At 45.0% G+C, this 23,205-nt stretch overlaps 2 protein-coding genes across 2 annotated transcripts; both read right to left on the reverse strand.

The window, feature by feature from the left end:
- Positions 1-14,486: 14,486 nt before the first annotated feature.
- Positions 14,487-15,794, reverse strand: LOC133888629 (inactive protein RESTRICTED TEV MOVEMENT 2-like). Its single transcript, XM_062328944.1, has 2 exons — positions 15,488-15,794; positions 14,487-15,394 (listed from the first exon to the last, which is right to left on the reverse strand). Exons 1-2 carry the CDS (start codon positions 15,606-15,608, stop codon positions 14,637-14,639), a joined length of 879 nt encoding a protein of 292 aa, XP_062184928.1. The 5' UTR covers positions 15,609-15,794; the 3' UTR covers positions 14,487-14,636.
- An 869-nt stretch (positions 15,795-16,663) lies between these two features.
- Positions 16,664-19,235, reverse strand: LOC133914967 (mitochondrial outer membrane protein porin 3). The gene is made up of 6 exons (XM_062357944.1): positions 19,056-19,235; positions 18,861-18,928; positions 18,194-18,304; positions 17,908-17,997; positions 17,586-17,794; positions 16,664-17,451 (listed from the first exon to the last, which is right to left on the reverse strand). Exons 1-6 carry the CDS (start codon positions 19,096-19,098, stop codon positions 17,145-17,147), a joined length of 828 nt encoding a protein of 275 aa, XP_062213928.1. The 5' UTR covers positions 19,099-19,235; the 3' UTR covers positions 16,664-17,144.
- Between the last annotated feature and the right edge of the window lie 3,970 nt (positions 19,236-23,205).

A 23,205-nucleotide genomic window follows, 5' to 3' on the forward strand; every position in this document is an offset into this window, starting at 1 on the left:
CAGTCGTGCTTCAAGATTGAGATGCAGCAGATGTGGACTCCTGGGAGCGGCCCTTGGAATCAGTTGTGGTCTAAACATGTGTCAAAGATGCTACCGTGTGATGAGCTGAGCTCACAAACAAAGAAGAATGACAATTCTTATTACTTGCCTTAAAAAAGGAATTTCTCTGCTATATACTATCATTCCAGCTGTCATCCAAACAAAGAAAGAATTTTCAATGCTTGCCAAGTGGAAGAAGCAAAAGCAGATTAGCTTGACACACCAAGATGCCCTTCTGATCTATGGATTTTGCTTGGTTCATCGTTAAGTGCATCAGAGAAGGTAGCTGGTAGCATAGTGAGAAGTGGTGGAACAAAAAAGCAACAAAAAAAACATGAGACTTGCAATGGTGTCATGATATGATACGTAGAGGCTGTGGTAAAAATTTGAGAAGGTTTCGCAAAAGCTGTCACGTACGATGCTTAGAAACCGAAGCATCTCCGAAAAAGAATCGTGGTTTCAAGAGGGAACGGATCAGGTTTGAAGCCAAAGTGACGGTTGAATCATCGTTTGACCTTGAAACTTTTTCTACACTCAACATACAACATAGAATATTCCATGTTAAACTTTGGCATTTTTCTGGGTCCGTTTGCTATTTTTAATTCATTAAGTGCATTTCTTAGCTTTTAATGGATATAAGTCAAATTTGATCTGCAAGTACATAAAATAATGAACAAAAATGGGTAGAAAAATCATATTCATGTTGTTGAGTCTATTTTTAGGCCTTACCCAAGAAATGAAAAGAAATTTGAAATATTTGGGCGGCAACACTCGACCACCGACATGTAGCTTATTGGTTTTCTAATTCTAAAAAAAACAAACAAAGTCTGAAAAACATGAGACTTGTCATAGTGTCATGATATGATACGTAGATGTTGTGATAAAAATTTGAGAAGGTTTCGCAAAAGTTATCACGTACGATGCTTAGAAACTGAAGCATCTCCGAGGAAGAATCGTGGTTTCGAGAGGGAACGGATCAGGTTTGAAGCCGAAGTGACGGTTGAATCGTCATTTGACCTTGAAACTTTTTCTACACTCAACATACAACATAGCATATTCGATGTTAAAATCTGGTATTTTTTGGGGTCCGTTTGCTATTTTTAATTCATTAAGTGCATTTGTAGCAAAAAAAAAATTCAGGTGTTTGCCGAGTGTTCTTGCGTTTACACTCAGCAAACAAGCGCTTTGCCGAGTGTAAACGCAAGAACACTCGGCAAACACCTGAATTTTTTTTTTTTGCTACAAATGCACTTAATGAATTAAAAATAGCAAACGAACCCCAAAAACAGGCGGATTGGGGCGCGGGAGGCGACAGCGGCGGCCAGGGAGAAGGAAAGATATTCTGAGATCTGTCCCCGCGTGCGGCCGGGGTGGGAAACCCTATATTCGTTAAATTGCCGAGTGTCTGTTTTTGCCGCTGCCGCCAGCGCCGCCCTCCCCCTCCTCCCAGATCCCCCTCCGCTGCTGCGGCCCCGCCTCGCGCCGCCGCCTGACGCCGCCTCGCACCGCCCTGCCCGCGCCACCCCCCTCCGACGCCGCTCCGCGCGAGCCGCTCCGCCTCGCGCTGGCCAGCGCCGCCCCGCGCCGGCCAGGTCCCCCTCCTCCGCTGCCGCCCCGCCTCGCGCCGCCGCCCGACGCCGCCTCGCGCCACCCCCCTCCGACGCTGCTCTGTGCCGGCCCGCTCCGCCTCGCGCCGGCCAGGCCCGCCCCGCGCCGGCCGACACCGCCTTGCCCCGAGCCGGCCAGCTCCCCATCCTCCGCTGCCGCCCCGCCTCGCGCCGGCCAGCGCCGGCCAGTGCCGCCCCACCCCGCGCCGCCCCGCGCCGGCCAGCGCCGCCCCACTCCGCCCGCGAGGTTGGAGACGTCAACATTTCTCGCCGGTGCGGTGCCGGGCTTGCTACTGTTGCCTTCCATTCCTCCTGAGCTGACTGAGACCTAGAAGACACAACAGGTAATCAAAGGAATCCATTTTTCCTTTTTGTGATGGTGTACTCGGATGTTTAGGATTACGAGTATATAGACCAGGGATAGCTACACTCATTACGAAAATTTGAAAAAAAATATATATGTTTACATGCAAAAGTGATCAATGGACTCACCAAACTTAGTTTGCTGAGCCCTTTACCAACTTCAACTGACGCGATGCTCTAGTTGATCATGAAGGTGCCACCGTGCATGTCTTTAGATGGTTGTATCCTCCATATTTGGCATGCCTATGTTGTTGTGTTGTTATGTCAGTTTTGCTATTTATTACAAAGGGGGTGCCGCCGAAATTTTGAATTTTGGCTAATTTAGGGTTTAGGATGTGCATATCACGTAACCTATGCGTCTCCCGTTTGAAAGAGTTATGGTTATAAATATGCAAGTCTTTGCATATCTATAACCGTAACTGTTTCGAATTGTCCACATTTTTTGGACAGCCCGAGGATGTCTAGATTGGGTTCGTTTCAATGCTCTACTCCGATCCGAGACAGAGTTTCGGCAGCGTCTCCCCGTTGTTCTCCGGATACACATTGTCTTGGCTTGTTGCCGAGACGTGTATTTGGAGAACAGCGGGGAGGTGCTGCCGAAATTCTGTCTCGGATCGGAGTAGAGCATGGAAACGGCCCAATGTACACATCGTCGGGTGGGATTAGAACCTATCTTTACCTATTAGATAGTTTGATGCATGTCGATTCCCTCTTATGGTAAAACACAAATATTTGATGGAAATAATTAATTGTATAGGTAGATGAAATTGATTTTTATATTACTTGCTGAATAAAAAATATTATATGTTTATGTTTCCCAATATGTTAGAGGATGGATGATCGTGAGTGGATGTACATTGGCCGCTCTAGTCAGGGTTTTTTGACCGATGAATGGATCCAGAAGACCGATGCATTCTTGGAATTAGCATTTGCTAGGCCTAAGGGACCTCGTGGAACTTGGTGCCCCTGTAGTATTTGTGCAAACGCGCGTCAACAAACAAAGGAGGTCATAGGTCAACACCTTTGTAAGAATGGGTTTATGCTACACTATACCCGATGGACCTACCATGGTGAGTCCGAACGTGCCAGAGAGGAGGTGGTGCGTCAACGCACCAACGACTATGATGTCGGGGTCGGAGACATGCTAGATGACTTTCATGACGCACATTTTAATGAAGCACGTATGGAGGAAGTGCCGGAGTCAACCGCAAAGGACTTTTATGATATGTTGTCTACGGCGCAGCAACCCCTTCACGGGCATTCCAAGGTTTCTCAACTGGATGCCATCGGACGCCTAATGGCTATCAAGTCCCAGTTTAGCTGCAGCCGAGAAATCTTCGACGCAATGCTGACAGTTGTTGGTAGCCTTCTCCCGGAAGGTCACATTTTGCCAAAGAGCATGTACGAGTCGAAGAAAGTCCTCCGTGCACTTAAGATGCCATATGAGCAGATACATGCTTGTCCAAAGGGATGCATCTTATTTAGGAAAGAACATGCGGACGCAAAGTACTGTGTGAAGTGCAATTCCTCTAGGTATCTTGAGGTAGACTCTGGTGATGGTCAGAAGAGGCAGCTCGCAATCCCCATGAAGATCCTTCGATATCTTCCATTCGTACCGAGAATCCAACGGCTGTATATGACTGTGGAATCTGCTAAACAGATGACATGGCACAAAGATGGGCGTCGATACAATCCTGACAAGCTGGTACATCCATCAGATGGTGAAGCATGGAACAGGTTCCATCTGATTCATCGTGAAAAAGCTCTAGAGGCTCGTAATGTACGAATTGCGCTCACAACTGATGGGTTCAATCCATATGGTATGACTTGTGCCTCATACAGCTGTTGGCCCATGTTTGTTATTCCCCTCAATCTCCCCCCCCCCCCGGCGTCATCTTTCAACGACAGAACATATTCCTGTCGCTGATAATTCTGGGGCCTGAATACCCGGGGAAGAATATGAGTGTGTACATGGAGCCGCTGATGGATGATTTGGTCCGTGCTTGGGAGGATGGGGTCTGGACATATGACCGAGCTACAAAGACAAACTTCAAAATGCATGTTTGGTACCAGTACTCCCTGCATGACCTACCGACGTATGGGATATTCTGTGGCTGGTGTGTGCATGGGAAGTTCCCATGCCCAGTATGCAGGGCGGCTCTGATGTTCATTTGGTTAACAAAGGGTGGCAAATATTCTTCCTTTGACAAGCATCAACAATTCCTTCCTCTTGACCATCCATTCAGACAAGACGTGCAGAACTTTACAAAAGATATAGTTGTCGAAGGCTCGGCACCACCTAAGATGACCGGTGCCGTGGTTCGTGCTCAGTTAGACGCTCTCGAGGCCAATGCCCAAGGAGATGGATTTCTGGGATATGGTGAGCAACACGCCTGGACTCACAAGCCATGCTTGTGGAATCTCCCCTACTTCGATGATCTCCTTCTTCCACATAACATTGATGTAATGCACACTGAAAAGAATGTCGCTGAGGCCATTTTTGGAACAATCATGGACATTCCTGAGAAGACGAAGGATAACGTTAAGGCTAGAGTCGATCAAACGAGATTATGCAATAGACCAAAGCTAGACATGGCCCCTCCCAGAGGCGGGAAATCGTGGACGAAGCCAAAGTCCAATTTCGTTCTTACAAGGGCCCAAAGGAGGGAAGTACTTGAGTGGTTCCAAACCTTGATGTTCCCTGATGGGTATGCAGCGAATCTGAAGAGGGGAGTGAATGTAGCTACTTTGCGAATCAACGGGCTCAAGAGTCATGACTATCACATATGGCTTGAGCGGCTACTGCCAGTGATGATTTGAGGCTATGTCCCCGAGGATGTTTGGCTAGTGCTTGCGGAGTTGAGCAATTTCTTCCGCCAACTTTGTGCTAAAGAGTTATCTCATACCGTGGTAGCAGATATGGAAAGACTGGCGCCTGTGTTGCTCTGCAAGTTGGAGAAGATCTTTCCACCCGGCTTCTTTAATCCGATGCAACATATGATTTTGCACCTCCCGTATGAGGCATGAATGGGGGGGCCCGTGCAGGGCCGTTGGTGCTACTCAATTGAGAGATTGCAAAAAATTCTTCGAAATAAATGTAAAAATAAATGCAAAATTGAAGCATCCATAGCCGAATCATACATCCTAGAGGAGGTGTCAAACTTCACAACAAAATACTATGCTAACAATCTTCCCAGTGTGCATAATCCACCCCCTCGTTACAATGCTGGCAACCCCGAAGATGAATCAAAGCTTAGCATCTTTAGAGGGCAACTTGGCAGTGCAAGTGGTGCGACTAACAAGACCTTGCAACATGAAGAGTGGCGCACTATTATGTTGTATGTCTTGACCAACCTATCCGAAGTGGAGCCGTACATGCAGTAAGTGCTCAATACATTATTTCTCAACTAGTCACAAGTTTATGTCCAACTCCACTTCTTCTCATTGCTATAGGGAATTCAATGAGCAATTCTGGCATGAATCAAGGGAACCTACCCTCGAGGAAGCTTCGGCCCTTCTTAGAGATGGTGTGGGAAATGACATGCCTGATTTCATTTCTTGGTTCAAACAGAAAGTACTTTCTAACTTGGCTATTACACCAACTTGATTTCATTTCTAACTTAATTTCATTTCTTACATGCGACTAATACACCAAGCTATCCCGCTTAAACTTGTAGGGAACAACCGACGAGTCTATGAGTGCCGACTTGAGACAAGTTGCTGATGGTTGTGCCTATAGGGTCAGGTCATTTAAGGCTTACGACGTGAATGAATATCGCTTCCACACAGCAAGCCATGAGCAGAGTCGGCCCAATCGTAGAACAACAAATACCGGAGTTTTTACTCCAGGCTTAGATGGGGCTGAGTACTACGGAAGAATTGAAGAAATATACGAACTGAATTTTGATGGGAGCAAACCTCTGAATCCCGTCATATTCAAATGCCATTGGTTCGATCCAGAAGTAGTGAGACGGACCCCTAATCTTGGGCTAGTCGAAATTCGACAATCAACCGTCTTACCAGGAGACGATGTCTATATTGTGGCTCAACAGGCCACGCAAGTTTATTATCTCTCGTACCCGTGCAAAACCGTTCAGCGTCTTAAGGGTTGGGATGTTGTGTACAAGGTACCGCCACACGGTAAACTACCAGTCCCAAACAATGAAGATTACAACATAGACCCCAACACATATGATGGAGAATTCTTTCAAGAAGATGGCCTCACAGGGAATTTTGAGATCGACTTGACGGAAGCTCAGGGAATGGAAGTAGGCAATGAAACTGGTGCTGACGAGGACGAAGAAGACGAGGTTGAGAATGCGAGGGACTTGGAATTACTTGAGCGGTTACATTTAGGCAATGACAATGATGACGGCATTCCTCCTCCCGAGCATCAGGATGATTATTTCAACACGCGTGATAGTGATGATGAGACTTATGATCCAGCTGATCCCGATGATGATGATTATTTCTAATAACTGTATGTTTATTTCTAATAACTGTATGTTTATTTCTAATAACTGTATGATTTATTCTTTCTCATAGCATGTTTTTTTTTAGTATGCTTCATTTATTTACATCAAGTTGTAACATCCGTACTAATTGGTTTACTCATTCTCATAGCATGTGTTTTTTAGTATGCTTCATCTACTTAGATCAAGTTGTATCATCCGTATTAATTGGTTTACTCTTTCTCATAGCAAGTGATTGAAGCATGGTGGGCGGTATGAGGAAGTTGACGTCGCTATACAAAAAGGCGACGGGGAAAGCCACGGATGCAAGTGACAGGTCCGGAAAGAGACCCCGGGGAAGACCTCCAGGAAGGCCGAGAGGCGGAGGCAGGGGTGGAGGAGGTCCTTCTATACCTGCTATTGAGGAGGAGACTGAGTCGCCTCTAGGTGCGACTGAGTCTGAGTCTGACTCGCCTATACCTACGGCTGTGACTCAGTCTGGGGATGAGGAGGAGCAGGTTGACCAGGGGGGTAGATCTAGCTCTACTTCTTCTCGTGTGTGGCTGCGTGGTCCTTCTAGCCTCCCGAGGCGACCAGTGCCAATGGCTAGACGCTCGCTCATTCGACCAGATGGAGAGAAGTAAATGGCTCTCTCTACTCTCACTATTTTTTTGCCTTTGTATCTTCAATATTTCAACACATACTAATAAATTGCCTTTACACTTGTGCAGGAACTGGCTGAGGGTTGGAGAGGGTGACCACTCACGCCATGTAAACGGCATCCTTGGACTTTTGATCAAGGAGAAGTTCCCTGGCATGGTTACTTTGGGCGGAGTAACCGAGCCGGCATACACATGGGCCCACTATGCAGCCGCGCCGGACGCCCGTGACCGGGAGGGAAGGGTGTTTCCCAATAGAGCCGAGCGGGTGAAGGCCGAGCTGTGGGTAAGTTTCTTTCGCACTACATTAGTCAATACTAATCGCATGGAAATTACTTAACTAATGACTGGATCCGTCACGTCTATATGCAGGATATTTTTAGATGCAAGCCGGGCTTGGAGGCTAGGGCAGCTGCTGTTGTCGACAAAGCTGCCAAGAAGCTTGTTAAGGATATGCACTATGAGGCGCGCGTCCAGGCCGTGATCAAATTTCACGCGGAACACCTTGGAGCGAAGGTGACAAAAAAAGACGCTAGGACCATATCTCTGACCCGGGAGCAGTACCTGCAGGTAAAGTACATTAAAGCTTATTATTCCTTAGATTACTAACACTTAATTTCTTCTTCTTATATATCATGTACTTGATTATTTAGGTGCCTCCGGGGTGGTGCGCAGGAGACCTTCCGTGCTGGACGGTGATCGTGGAGAAGTGGTGCGCTCCCGAGTAGGAGGAGAGTCACAATGCTTGCCGGGAAAGGCGATTGTTGATGCCTGGCGCACCACACCATCAAGGCAACCTCAGCCTGACTAGTTTCGTGGCTAGATGGGTATGCAATAGCATCTGTTGTTCCCAAGCTCAGTTCTCCTTAATTTCTATGCGGGTGTCCCCTTTATGAATGTTATTGCTTTTCTGTTGCAGTCGGCAAAAAATGATGGTCAGTCTCTCTCCCATTTCAAGGCTTATGCTTTGGCCCATAAGTCAAAGGCGATGCACGGGGTTGCATATGACCCGAATGACCCAGCCTCAGCGTACAGCAACGAGAACGTCAAGGCTCGCCTGGATGGATACACATCGATGGCAAAGGAGGTCCACGGCCCAGACTTTGATCCGAGCGAGCATGATCTTGATGGGGAAGTGGTTATGAGGGCGGGAGGAGGCAATAAACATGGCCGATTCTGGATTGGCGACGGCACACTCGATACGGTCACCACTCCCTCTCTCTCTCAGCTTAGAGCTCAGAGCACGAGCTCAGGTCCGGGTATACGTCCTCGCCCAGAGCCTACACGGATTGCGATGAACGAAATCCAGGTTAGTTCTATTTCATTCATCCTCCACGATCTTTACATGCTTTGCATTGGAACGATGATGAGATTGCGATGACATACTGTAGGCCCAGCTGGATGAAGAAAGGAGGCTCCGGCATGAATTAGAAAGATCGTTCGAGGAGAGGATGGCGGCAGAACGATCCCAATGGTATGCGATGATGACGCCCCTTTATGCTGCAATGGGCCAAACTCCGCCACCGATGCCAACCCCTTCTCGTCCACTTGCTCCACAGGCTCCACACACTCCTGTGAGTTAGTTTATAACCTTGTAATCACCATTATTGCCATTCCTACAACCATAGAGTGTTGTGCTAACTATCTCCTCCTTTGTGCAGTATCCATCAGAGGGATCGAATACGCCTGGAGCTGGAGGTTCGCACTTTGGTACTCCACCTCACTTTGGTTTGTTCTCCTCACTTTAAAAACTTACTTTTGTAACCCCATATCCATACTTAGCATTTCTGTTTACTTTCAAATGCATACTTCTTACTTAGTGTTTATGCTCCTTGATTGATGCAGGTTAAGGTGGTAATCAAGTGTGGAGTCCGTTACGGCCTGCAACATTTTCTTTTTGTTTGGACTATATTTTGCTATCTTTTCACGATAATTTGTGATGTTTGTGTCACTTGCGATGTTTATGCGACGGTTTATGTGATGTTTATGTGAATGTGGTAATCTGTGAGATATATATAAATTGTTTTGAATTGCAGCGACAGTTTTGAATCTGGTATGGATCAATTGTCGATCTGGTAAATAACAATATGCCGAGTGTTACACTCGGCAAACGTGACACGTGTCGCAAGGCTGTTTAATCTGGCATTTTCGATGCCAGTTTGCCGAGTGTATACACTCGGCAAAGAGTGCTATCTCGGCGCTATTCTGTGCTCACTTTGCCGAGTACCCTCCAATACACTCGGCAAACATGACGTGATTTGCCGAGTGTATTCCACGGACACTCGACAAAGTCGCGAGCGCCATGTGTCCTCGGGTTTGCCGAGTGTATACATTAGACACTCGGCAAAGAGGCCGTTAAGACCCTGGCGCCGTTAGGTCGCTTTTTTTGGCCGAGTGTCGTATTTGGCTCTCGGTAAATATGTTTGCCGAGTGCTCGATATAAAACACTCGGCAAACAGCTGTTTGCTGGCACTGTGTATGCCGACAGTGTTATGCCGAGTGTTACACTCGGCAAACACTTTGCCGAGTGTTTTTAGCGCTTTGCCGTGTGCCCAGGGCACACGGCAAAGTATCAAAATCCGGTAGTGTTTCTAGAATTTCCTTTGAAAATTTTTATGAGCAATTAATTTCTCCTTCAAACACGCCCCTAACCCCACATCATTTCCAGCCGATTCAGTTTTGGCATAATTCCCTCCACGGTCATTGATCAACTCCACAGCCACCTCATCATACCAGTACAATCTAATGGCCACTGTGCTCTTAGGGTCAAGAATTTGACAAGCCGGCAGTGCAGGTATATATTGTCGGCTTAGGTCCACCTTGTGATCCGGCATGATCGGTAAGGGAACGACTGCTTCAGCCATGGCAACCAACATGGCAGCGTTGGGGTGGCTAAGGGGCAGTGTCAAGGTTGTGCCCTCCGACGACACCCTATTGATCATGGGGGCGCAAAGGGCAAGCAAAGGGTTTTGTTGCTGAGATGAAAGGGAAGGCTTTGGAGGCCATTGTGCAGCTAGTTCACGATGAAAGTACTATTTGAGCCTATAGCTACGTGATCCCTGATTTTTGTTTTATTTAGGTTTACATTGATGGCGTACAGGCCACATGCATCCATGGTAAGACGAGCATTCCATCTGTTGGGAAGCTAGTTCAATCCCTAGAGAATCAAATAAATGCATGTAGCCCTAAAGAATGGGTGTGTCCAAAACTCAAAAGGTGTACAGTGCAACATAATATACATGGTATGACAATAGTGTTACTTGCTACAAGTGTAAGAGGGAAAATGATATTTGTGCCTCTGCTTTTTTAACTGGCACATTGGTACATGAAAATATCTCACGGGTAGAGGTGGAATTTGTTAGCTCCCCCTCATCTATAAAAGAGCACTTGAGGGTAAGAGGGCCAATCCTCCATTCATTTGTTCACTCCACTCTCTCTCTACTCTATCGGCTCATCTCTCTGGTCTCCCAAGGAGAGAGGGTAGTCTCATCCTACCCATCTATTGTTCGTGCAATAACACATCCTGGGTGTGGTTGCTGAAACTGAAGCTGCTAACGATGATGATGTGACGGGAGACATCAATAGAAGCTCAAGAAACAATGATGGCAGCACAAAATTATGTAGCACATGATGCTATTTTCTGAAGTTCCACCAGATCAATTCAAGAGATAGATGCATGCTAAGCACTTCACTGAGACACGAGTTCTTAATAGAGAAGTGTGGAAAGATGAAGCACCAATGATAGCACCACAAAAGCTTATAGTGCGCATGCTGATATTTACAAAAATTCCAACAGATCAATTAGAGAGATAGAGTCTAAGCACATCACTGAGACACAAATTCTTAATATATAATTATGGATTATGTTGGAGGCTATAGACAGTTTCAACAACATGTTTGGTTGATTGTATATCTGATGAGAACACTACAAAAGACTTTGCGCTTGAGCTTGTTGAAACTAATTTGCAAAGCACATGGAGTGGAGCATACACATCCATAGAGCTGAAGTAAAAACAAAATTTAAGAATGCCAATTTTCATGCTAAGAAGGAGCAACATAGGATATGGACTTGATTTAAGCCTTCTATTACAAACACAAGACCAATCTATCACTAGAAATTCATTGAAAAAAGTGATAGAGGTGGTAAATGGGTATTCCATAATAGCTGTTGATGATGTTGTGTCTTCTGGTAGTCCTCCAGTGGAATGTGAAGTAAAACTTTCAAGCATGAGACCTACTAAGGTGGATATACTTCTGGAGAAAACAAAACTCCTTTACAGTTTGCTTCTGCAGCCAAGAAATTCGAAGGAGAATCAATATTACAGTAGGACCAATTATTGCCACACTAGCATTTTGGATCGATTTTTCAACCCTCCCAAGTTGAGTGAGTCGGTGCTCCTTCCCTTAAACACATGTGGCAACCCACTTGGAGTTAACATCACTGAGTTGTTGCTCTCACGGGGTATACTGATATCATTAGACACCGGGACTATGAGGAGGTCGCAGCACTATGATACCATAGTGTTGTGACCTATGCACGAGCGGAGAAAGCCAAAAAAGGGTATCACTCCAAAAGGTTTATCCTGTGACACACAAGAACGATTTGACAACGATTTTTACAAAGAAGGCGAGAGACTTTCTTTGGTTGTTGCAGCGAAAGTGGAGGCATTCTTCAATTATTCATTATGTTTTCAATGGCACCATTTTAACCTAACAATCCCTAAATAAACCTGCATAATTTCCTTTCCATTTTTTTTATGATAGATGCACTAGTAAAGTGAGATCTACTATAATCAGGTCATGGTTTTAATGAGGAAAAGGATACTTCGAGATAATATGGAGATTGGATTGAAGAAGTGGACAAGATTGGAACATTCTTAGGGCATGTTCGGCAAAACTCCAGCTCCAAGAATTCTTAGAGTTGGTCATCTTTAGCTCAAGAAATTCTTGGAGCTAGAGTTATGGATGGATTGAGGGTCTTTGGTTTAACCATCTTATTCTTATTTTCGACTGAGAACAGATATTTAAATTACTTTATTTTACCTTACAAACTCCTGATCCTGCATGGATCTCAGAGCTCTCTTCTATAGAAAGGGTCATCACTGGTGGTTTCTAAAACTGGCATCACTGTTGGTTTTTGAACCGGCAGTGATAACCATGGATTATCACTGTCGGTTTATGAATCGGCAGTGATAAACCATTAACATCCGCAAAAAAAAATAATCTATCACGAACTCTTCATCATAGGGATCAGTCTAAGTTTGATCTCAAACTTAGATTGAGACCATATGCTGAAATGTTTGAGGTAGAGTATTTTATATCCAAATCTACATTCATAGTGACAAACAAGAGCGTATGTTGCGAAGTTGATATAACAGGAGCTCTTCTGACATTCTAAGTTAAAGAGGACAGTAGTCATGCGCCATCTGTTTTACATATTGTACAATCTGAGTGAAAATAGTAAGTCTAAACGAATGCAAAAACATAATTTTTAACACTCAAACTTAGCTTGAAGCGAATGTGTGTTTTTTTTGCTATTTGTTTAGATCTACCTATTACCATAATCTTTAACACTCAAAGTTAGCCACTCATTTAGTTGGGGAGATGGGAAGACGAGGAGATGAGGAGACAGGGCTATGGGCTCGAAGACGGCGAGGTCAGCGACGGGCTCGAAGATGACGAGGTCGGCAATAGGCTCGGAGAGGCGCGAGGTCGGATGGGCTTGGAGATGGCGTGGTCGGCGAAGGGCTTGGAGATGGTGCAAGGTCGGCAACGGGCTTGGAGATGGCGAGGTCAGCGATGGGCTCAGAGACAGCGAGGTTAGCAACAAGCTTAGAAATGGCAGTCACGAGGTGGCTCAAGCGGCCGCGAGGTGGCTTGAGGACACGAGGCGACTCGGAGGATGTGGAAACCAGGCACAAGGGGTAGAGATGGCCGCAATGGCGACAGTGACCACCGCACCACTTCAACCACCACTACCCTTCAGAAGCGGCTTCTGTAGATTTGGAGTGAAGTAAGATGTGGAGTGCGGCTGAGGGAGACAGACTCGATTTATAGAAGAATTATCACTATCGGTTTGGAATACGAACCGGCCGTGATAATAATTAACACCACCAGTTTGTCTTCGCTCAATTATTGCTCCGTCATTTAGATATTAAACAGGCAGAGATAAGTATTATCACTACCGATTCATATTAGCTCAATTATTGCTCTGTCGGTGATCTTTTGAACCGGCGGTGATAATTATTGTCACAGTCGGTTGATATCACGAACCGGTAGTGAAGTATTACTAATGGTTCGCAACGGCTCACGGTTAAATATGCTGGTTATTTTTGAACCATTAGTGAAAGAGGGTAGAGATGACTTTTTTTTTTAGTAGTGGCTGAAGCTCTGTCACACAGAGTCTTAGGTTCCTTATGGGAGTACAACACTAATATGGCTTCCGTTGTTCTTCTGCAAGCAAGTCTAGCCAAGCTTAGTTCATTTGGCCTTTAAAGAGTTCCAGATGCTCAAACTCTATTAAGGGCATAATAGCCCACAAAACATAAGAAATTAAAGGTGTGTATGAACTACAAGTAAGAATAAGTAATGCTCAAAGGATCAATGACTGGTCAACAGGAAAAATAAAACTCTTAAAGTTATTGTAATTGAAGTCCTTGGTTTTGGGAAGTTCTAAGTTCATATAGTTGGTGACTGTCACCTGAACTCCATTCAACAGTAGCTTGCTTCTTTGAAATTTAAAGATCCATTAGAAAGTTTGATTGCTAAAGATCAACCGAAGAATATTTCATCAGATACGAGATACCTTTTTCCTCCTAGGTGGTCTCGTTTTTTTAAAGATCAAATAGTCTTTGTAAAGTGAAGTTCCATTAGATACTTTGGAAGCGTCAGACACATTTAAAGCTAATGATCCATCAGATGTCGTCCATTTAATCCTACCAAGGAAGATGTGGTACTAGCCAGTTCAACCTTGTCAATTCTTAGAATTGAGCCATGATCATAAGCGAACATCGAGGAGCTGGAGAGCCTAAGTATGTATTATTTTAAATTGACTTTGGAAACCAATAAATAGTTCCTTATAATCATTTGAGGCTTGCAGACCATCCTCGATTCCTCGTCTCTCCAAGTTGTGCAGCCTCACACTCATTACAGTACTCGGATGATCTTGGCGAACAAGACGCGGGGTATCCAAATAGGCTCTTGATCTACAACAAAAAAGAGTTCAAATCCATAGTTGAAGAGTGTGGCATTGCAAAAGCTAAGCTAGAAGGACAAAGAAGTGGAGAAGTACAATGGAAGCACAATGGAAAGGAAAACGGAACTAAAGAACCACAAATCGGGTGCATATCATCTTCTTATTACGATTGTACGTATGTACAATAATGCTCACTTGAAGCAGCCACACATTTCATCTCTCTATATATACATGCATGTAGTAGTGGTGGATCATGTACAGGCCTGCAACTAATTAGCGGACGTGCTCTCATTCTCGTCTGATCCATGCATTGGTTAATTAATTAACTCTTTGCGAAGAGCCTGTGGGAGGCCAATACGCCCAGCGTGAAAGCCGCGACGGCCGTGGCGATCACCTCCTTCTTCTTGCCGACGGCCTCCGCCCACTTGAGCCCCTCCGCCGCCGCATGCTCCTTCCAATGCCCACCCTTACTCTCCCTCTCCGCCACCGCCCTCGCCTCCGCCACCCTAGCCCGCGCCTCCTCGATCCTGCTAGCCGCCTCGCGGGCCACCTTAGCCCTGTGATCGGCCCTGGCCTCCGCCTCGCGGGCCACCTTCGCCCTGTGATCGGCCCCGGCCTTCTCGTCCTGGTCTCGATGAGCTCCTTGCGCCTTGTTCTCGCTCGGTGGCGGCGGCGGCGGCGCCTCGGCCTTGGCCTCGTCTTCCTTTTTGCCTCTCGCCGTCAAGCTCGCCCTCTCCGCCTCGATCTTCCGTTCCGACTCCGCCTCATGGGCAATCTTGGCTGCCTTGTCCCCCTGATCAACTGGCTTATCGTTGGTGACTTCCGCCTCCTCCTTGGCCTGCGGCGGCGGAGGAGGTGGCGGCGCGACGGCACCGGGTTGCGGCAGCTTGGGCACGGTGAGCGTGAGCACGGCGCCGTCGAAGCGGCCGGTGATGGTGTCGAGGTTTGCCGTGGCGGGCAGCTGGAACACCTTGTGGAGCAGCAACGCGTTCCCCGTGCCGGCGCCGGGCGCGCGCTGGCCGAGGACGGTCAGGCAGCCGGCAGCGTCCACGTGCACCCGGAGGTCCTCCTTCTTGAAGCCTTCAATTTAGTTCGACCAAGAACAGGAACGTAAGTAGCAGAGTTAACTCCATTTTGATCATGTCGACGTAGATACACAACACATGCACGCACCTGGGAGGTCGAGGCGGAGTAGGTAGCTGCCGCCGTCGTCCAGCCACTCGTACACGGGGTCGAACTCGCCGTCGCCATTGCGCGGCTGCTGGGGCGCCGCTGGTGCTTGCCTGCTCGCCATGGCCGGCCGGCCGGCTTAGATAGTTGTTGGATCGAGATCGATCGCTTGTGCTCCTGCACGCACGTTGATGCTATTCAGGTCGCTCGTGATCTTGCAGTGCTAGCTGCCTCGTAGATATACCTGAAGGCTAGCTGAAGCTGAGAGTCCGGGACATGCGGGCTAAGCAGGTTACTCATTCCAAGCTTTTCTTGACGGCAACAAAAAATTTCTTCTTTGAGACGACGGGGCAAGAAATGTTCTGGGGTGAAGGATCGGATAGGGATCTCAGCTCTTTTGTCTAGATGGATCGACATGTATATGTTCCGGTGCCTTTCGGCGCGCGGCATGGCACTGCACATTGGCTACCTGCTGCACTACGTTTTCGTCGCACCAACATGAAAGCAAGCGCGATGCAACCTGTGATGCTCAGGGCTTGCCGCATGTTTAGTTTCAACAGGTCATTAACCGGCTGATTGGTCTCAAAAAAGTTAGAAAGAAAAGATTAACCGGTTGATACACCATGGATTAAATTACAAGGAAGAAACGGCCGGCCATTTGGTTGTTCAGGCAGGGGGAAGCTTTACTAGCTAACAAGTGATTGTACAGGCGTAAACGCAAAACCACTAGTGAAAACCTGTCTAAATGGGTTTAACAATGTTCATGCGATTCAGAAGATTTCAAAATTTTCAGTTCCCAGGAGAAAAGAGAAACATTAAATTCATCCCTAAGTTGGAAGCGACCTGTAGAAATTTCTGCTGCTTTGTTTGCATATGAATTGTCACTGAATTATTGATGCAGGAAGCAAATTTTCTATGGTGATCCTTATTCCAAGCTTTAACTTCAGTACTTAAATCAAGGACTCAACGTTCCTTTTCCTTTTCATCTACCCCTAGTGAAGTTTGTAAATAGAATAATAGTATCATATATGCATGACACAGTAAACAACCCTCCAAACAATGTGAATTTATAAAGCATACTGCAAGGAGGTGCATATCAGAGTCCAGATTATCCAGAAGAGGCATCGAAGCGCATGAATGAGAATCAGGAGATCAAGGAATGAACATAGATTAACAATGGGTCCCAAATTCAATCACCAGAAATTATTAACAGAAGGTGCTGAGGATCAATACATAAAGTCAATCCTAGTATTTGCCTATGAAACAGATCGTGGAGAAAAAATATATAATTCAAGATCAAAGTGATGCCGCACAGATGACATGGGGCCATGTTTTACCGTGATATTCCAACCCACCAGAACTGAAGAAAATCCTAAGCCCAAAACATTTGGCATTTCAATGCTTGAGCACAAAGTATTTGCCATCATATTTGACAAGATTAACAATAGGTCTCAATCACAAGAAATTATTAACAGGGGGTGCTGCGGATCAAAATATAAGGACAATCCTAATATTTTCCTAGGGAACAGATCATGGAGAAAGAAATAGAATTTAAGATCAAAATGATGCCACAAATATATCTTGGCGCCATGTTTTTCCGTGTTATTCGAATCCACCAGAACTGAAAAGAAAATCCTAGAGCCCAAAAACATCCTGCTTTTCAATGCTTGAGCACCAAGGACAAACCAACTTTTGTGCTCTTCTCAATTGCCTTGGTGTCAACCTCACCAGAGATGGTGACGAACGACTTGGGACGCCATTCATGCTGGACGAGGGCACTGGCCATGCCATAGTTATTGAAGCGTGCCTTGACAGTCGTGTGCGGATCCAGCGAGTGCTGAGACCCAAAGATAAGCGTGCTCTCATTTCTTGAGAAGCTGTGCGATAGCTCAGCTCCAACAGCAGTGCTCGAATGTTGTTTTACCATGTGGTAGTAGGACGCAGTCAAGGTATCACCATGATTATTCCTGATGAAGATTTGTAAGGTTATTAACCATAGTAAAATTCATGTAAGAGTATTGTCCACTAAGGACAGTTTAACAGAGATCTTAAACTGGGTTAGCAGATTATTTATTATCATCACTAAAGAAATGATACTCACAAATGAAGCGAAGCAATAAGATCTGGGTTGGTGAGGCTCAGGGCAGCATTGTACTTGGTGAAATTGCTGGTCGCCGTATCAAATGAAACATCAACACCAACTGAGAGTGCTTTGCTTCCAAAGACACCAGAAAGGTTAACCATAGGGTTGGAATTAAGCCCAATGCTTGCATTCACACCAGCGTATTCATGTAGGTACTGGAGTTCAAGCTGATATGACAGACAAAAACAGGATTAAAGTTTTACCTCAGTGGTCACTGTGTTGGATAGAAACAATTGAGCAGATGACAATTGATTTGAGTCCTAGAGATCCAGAAACATACCTTCCCTGACCTCTGGTCCGGAACAACCAAGCTGAGAATTGATTTCAGCCCTGGAGTTCCAAACTCATCGACGGTGATTGTCGTCAAAAGCTGGAAAATATGAAACCCATAATAAGAATTTCAGAACACTCAGAAATGATTGTATCCTCCCAAGTACAGAATATGAAGCATAAAACACAGTTAAATATACAAACCAAAAAATAGCAATTTGAAGCAAAAGCGGCAACTAGACTCTTGTAAACATGGTCCATGTAAGAAAGAGAAAAGTGGAGCATTGCAGCCTTACATCTGACTCAGAGTTTGCTTTGACATCAACTGTCAAGTTCTTGTTCTTAATCTGGGTGTGAAGCTCGCCAAAGATGGACTCATTTTTCCTTGTTCCTGCAGCTGTGATTGCCTGTATGCGAAACCAAGATCATCAACACAGAGCACATATCAGTAAATCACAAGGTTGTATGCAGATTCACTGAACCAAAACTTTATGTTGATACTACATTAGTCTACTCAGTACAAAATCAAGAACTAAAAAGCAAAAGCATGTAGATGTACGGAGCAACTACAGGAAAATAAAAATAGGAAAGAATTGCAAATATTTGACAGTCACGACGTGATCAGTAATACATCCATCCCAAACAAAGATTTAAGATCCTAACATACATCAAGTGATCTTAAATATACAGGCTCTAAACATGAGATCCGTCCCACATTAGCATTGTATTCAACACTGAACTTAAGATGAGGGTGATCAGTGGCGGCAGTGATCCCCAACAAAGAATCACCAAAAGCGATCCATTCGAACGTTAATGCGGTCGTCTACTAGTCTACTGTAAAAGAAAAATCCAGCGATGCAAAGATTTCGAAAGGAATCAAACAGTCGTACCCTCTGCGACACGAAATGGTAGAATTTATTGGGGGAAGGACGCATTAAGGAAAGAGAGCGAGAGAGCACTCACGACGCCGTGGGGGGAGCAGGTGGTGAGGGAGAACTTCTGGTCCGTGTTGTAGTCCCTGTACAGCAGATCTGCCCGCAACCGGCCATGAAAACCATCAAGATCAGGCGGTTCTTGGGCACCGAACAGCAGCAAGAACAAGAAGAGGAAAAAGGAGGGGAAGAATAAAATCAGAGGGAGAGAGATGGCGGTCGGGACCTCTGGTCTTCTTGCCGATGTCGGAGTAGAGCCCGGGGGCCATGGCGGCGGGCGGCGAGAAGGAGACGAAGGATTCGTTGGACGAGGGCGGAGGCGGCGATCAGTTAAAACGGAGTCGCTGCAGATCTTGTTTCCGTTCTCTCTTTTTTTTCTTCTTTTTCTGAATGTGTGATCGATCGTGTCGCCCCGTGCTTCGTGGCGAGCAAACCACGGAGGCGGGCAGCTGGGCCAGACTGCGTATGGGACCCACCTGCACGAGTCGCGTGCCGGCCCGCGATTTTCTTTAGCAGGATGCGCTGGCATGCGGGGCACCCGATTTGAGCTCCCGGCATAAGCCAATGGTTGAGATTCGTGCAGATGGAGCGGGGCAGGTGAGGGCGCGTAGCAGGAACACGTGTTAGCCTCTAGTTGGGTGGTGGTGGAGAGTTCAAATTCCAGTTTTCAAATGCATTTTTCTCTCAAACCGTACATCCATTTTAGAATCACAAAATAATATCTAATATGAATATTTTCTCTTATTTTTTAAAAATCAACATTTTAGATGTACTATTTCAACATTTTTACATAAAATGCGGAACTAGTTTTTCCAAAATGTTGAAGTTTTGAAAAATGTTAAAGTTAGTCTTCCAACATGTTGAATGCCTATATAAGCATGAAATCATAAAACAATAACAATAATGAATTACTATATATTTTTCTCATTTTTTAATTTTTAAAAAATCGACATTTAGAATGTACTAGTTCAACATTTTGAATATTTTTACATAAAATGTTGAATGCATATAAAATCCCAAGCATTTTGATCTCATCGTTCAATGGCACTTGCAATTCATGCCCAAAGAAGTTTATATGTACAAAGTCTACCTAGACCGCTACATAACCCTCCAGGACGTGACACCATGAATTTGAGATTGGATTAGCTGTTTGAATGGAATTAGAGTTAGCCCTTACCAAGGAAAAGTGAACCTCTCTTTGCTCTAGATGCACCACCACCCTATCAACTTCTATTGAAACATCAAACCTTGCTAGGAGTGTGCACCCAGTGGGCTTCTCAAGGTCATCTATTAGAGCTATCTCTAGCTCACATGGATGCATAACTACTCTTATATCTAGTGGGGCTCGACCCCTCCACAAGCATGAATCTTTGTGAGCGGCTAAGCATTTCCTGAAAGCTACATATTTCATCAAACTCTTTCTTGAACTGAGATTCAAGGTCAGAACGAATCTTCTCCATTAACTTCACCACGTCCACTACTTCCTTCTTCTTAGAATTCTTCCTATAGACTCCATCCTCATCAAACCATATCTTCTTCAAGCCAGCATATTTGGATAATGCTCGCACGTATCACGGGTGCTTAGGTTTTCCTATGGCCTCAGTAAGCCATACCCCTTTTTCCCTTGGCTAGCTTCGGCTCCCTTTCCTTCCTCCATATGAGAATAGATTGTTGGTATCTTAGAAAAAGTAACTTATTGACTTATTACATGAGAAAGGCATTTTGAAATCTTGCTATGCGCTTATAGACTTCTGCTATTGAGGGGTCCTTGAAGGTGACCTCACTGGATGTGGAGCTGGATGCCCTCGCTTGTACCCAGTCACGCGGACACCTGGACGAGAGATATTCATATGGTAGTGTTTGACCAGCCTGACGTGCATGCTTGTTCTACCTTTTCCATTACTTCTTTTTCCCCACATACCTGAATGACCCATTCTATGGTTGTGTGGTTTTTTTTTGTGCTTGGATAGCCTTCTATGCCTCACTTTTTGCTTCAAATTTCAGTGTCTTTTTCATCTTCACAAAGGCCTCCCATGCATGTCGGGTGATATGCATGTACTTATCGAAGGGCTCTCGATCATTCTTCACATATTTAGTGCATATTTTGCTCTTACGATATCTACATGCCTTGTCCATCACTTAGAATGCTTGTGGCTACAGTCGATGCCTCAAAGGTCTAAGGATCACCATATATTCCCTCAAGTGCCTCCACATCCTCCTTAAGTCTTATTTATCTTGATCCTTCCACTTTTGCAAGGTCAAGGAGACCTTTGCCTTGCAATTAGACCACAAACTCTCCATAATCTTTAAAGGGTCCCCTCTGGGCTCATAGGCATCTCAGTCATGTTGATTTCCTCGACATACATTTTATCCTTAGACCACTATGCAATTGTCCTTGGACACCGAGATCGGTTCTTAGGCGTCGTTGCGACAACCAACTCAACCTCCTCCTCACCAGATTGATGATCCTCATCAAAACAGTCTCCCCACTCATAGACTGATCTGCCTCAGTAGACTGATGCTACTCCTCATCATCTTCCCAAGAAGATTAATCAGTTTGTTGTGAGGGTGATGCGTAATTGAGCAATTGAAATAATTAACTAACTATATCCTCTAAAGAATTGTAACTGAAATTTGCAAACTGACTTACTAAAGTGCTAATCTAAAAGTAGAAGGTTATTCACAAAAAAAAACATAAGGCTATTCACAAAACACAGATGGCTATTCATAAAAAGCAAACAATTGCTAAACTGCTAATCTTAAAGCATGCATAATTATATTCTGAATGGTAGGATCAGTAGGAATCCACATTTTGTTCTTATATATGATATCATCAGTTAATGTGAAGGATCCCAAAGTAGCCTTGACAGATACAGCTTCTTAGTTTTAGGAGTTGTTAACCGTTGATCATCTAGAATATTGCTAACTTATGTAGTGTTTGGTTTCCTGTAAAGGGCGATACATGTATAGGATGATGCAGGATATGATGTCATGCCCGTGTTTGGTTGGATGAACGGTATCAACTCGTCCAGGATAAGATGATTCAGATTCAAGGAATATTCTATCAAGATGCTAAACCATCCCATACGAGGAAATTGGCCGAATGATCTCATACAGGCTATGTCAGCTCCTATAATTACATATACCCAAATGGTGACTAGTGAGTATTAGTGAGAATTAAGAACAATTAGCTATGCATTAGTTATAATTAGATATTATTAGCCATGATTAAGTATTATTGTGGGTAATTAGCGATGAATAGTGATATTTTAATTTATAATTAATTGTAATTAGTAAAGATTATTACTAATTAGAATAATTTGTTGATAATTATAATTAAAAAGTTATCATATTATAAAGAAATTAAGTTATAAATAGATATAATGCTTATTTTTTAGCAATTAAACATATTCATATATGCATCCCATACATCCAACCAAACACTATCATGTACCGTTCTATACATCAAACCAAACATGCTGCTTATACTATCTTATCTAGGATCATCTCGTCCATTTAGGATGATCTCATCCCATTCAATTTCGTACAACCAACCAAATACTACCTTAACGGGACCTAAGTCGAGCTACATTTGCAAACCTAATTCAAATGAAATTTATGATCCTATGGCAAAGAGACGGGAATAAGGGGGACCTCATTGACTGACAATGGGGTTGGGTGAGACGAGCTAGGTGTCGAAGGTAGAGGCTCTCTGGGATGAGGTAGAGGCGACGCTCTGAGAAGAGGTAGAGGCAGCTGAGGTTGGGGCCAGCGACTCTCGAGGATGAGGTAGAGGTTGGTGGTTCAAGACGAGAGAGAGAGGTCATGGTCGCGAACGGCGATGATCTGGGATGAGGGGGGGCGGCGCTCCAGGATGAGGTAGAGGTGGTCGGGGTCGGGGTCAGCGGCACTCGGGGACGAGGTAGAGGTCGGTGCTCTAGGACGAGGTAGAGGTCAGTGCTCTAGGACGAGGTAGAGCTCGGTGCTCCGGGACAAGGGAGAGATCCTGGTCGAGGGCGGTGACAATCCAGGACAAGGGAGGCATCGTTCTAGGACTACAGTGGCATCGGTCGGAGTCATGGGAGAAGTGCTCGGAGGTGGTAGTTTTGTAAAAATGGGATGTTCGGGCTTGGGTGCACGGAATTGATGGGAATGGAATGAGCGAGCGTGCGACACGCACGCGCATAGATGTACTCCACATCCAGTACATTGCATGGAAGCCACATATCTAAAAATAAAATAATGTATATAATGCACCAAACATTCAACAAATGGCTGATAATTCATTTGAATAACGATCACCCCATGTACATCGGTTGGTGTTCTTGACAACATCAAACCAAACAAAATGAACATTGTGTGCATATATGTGACAA

The sequence above is a fragment of the Phragmites australis genome, chromosome 1 (genome assembly GCF_958298935.1).
Source record: "Phragmites australis chromosome 1, lpPhrAust1.1, whole genome shotgun sequence".
NCBI lineage: Eukaryota > Viridiplantae > Streptophyta > Magnoliopsida > Poales > Poaceae > Phragmites > Phragmites australis.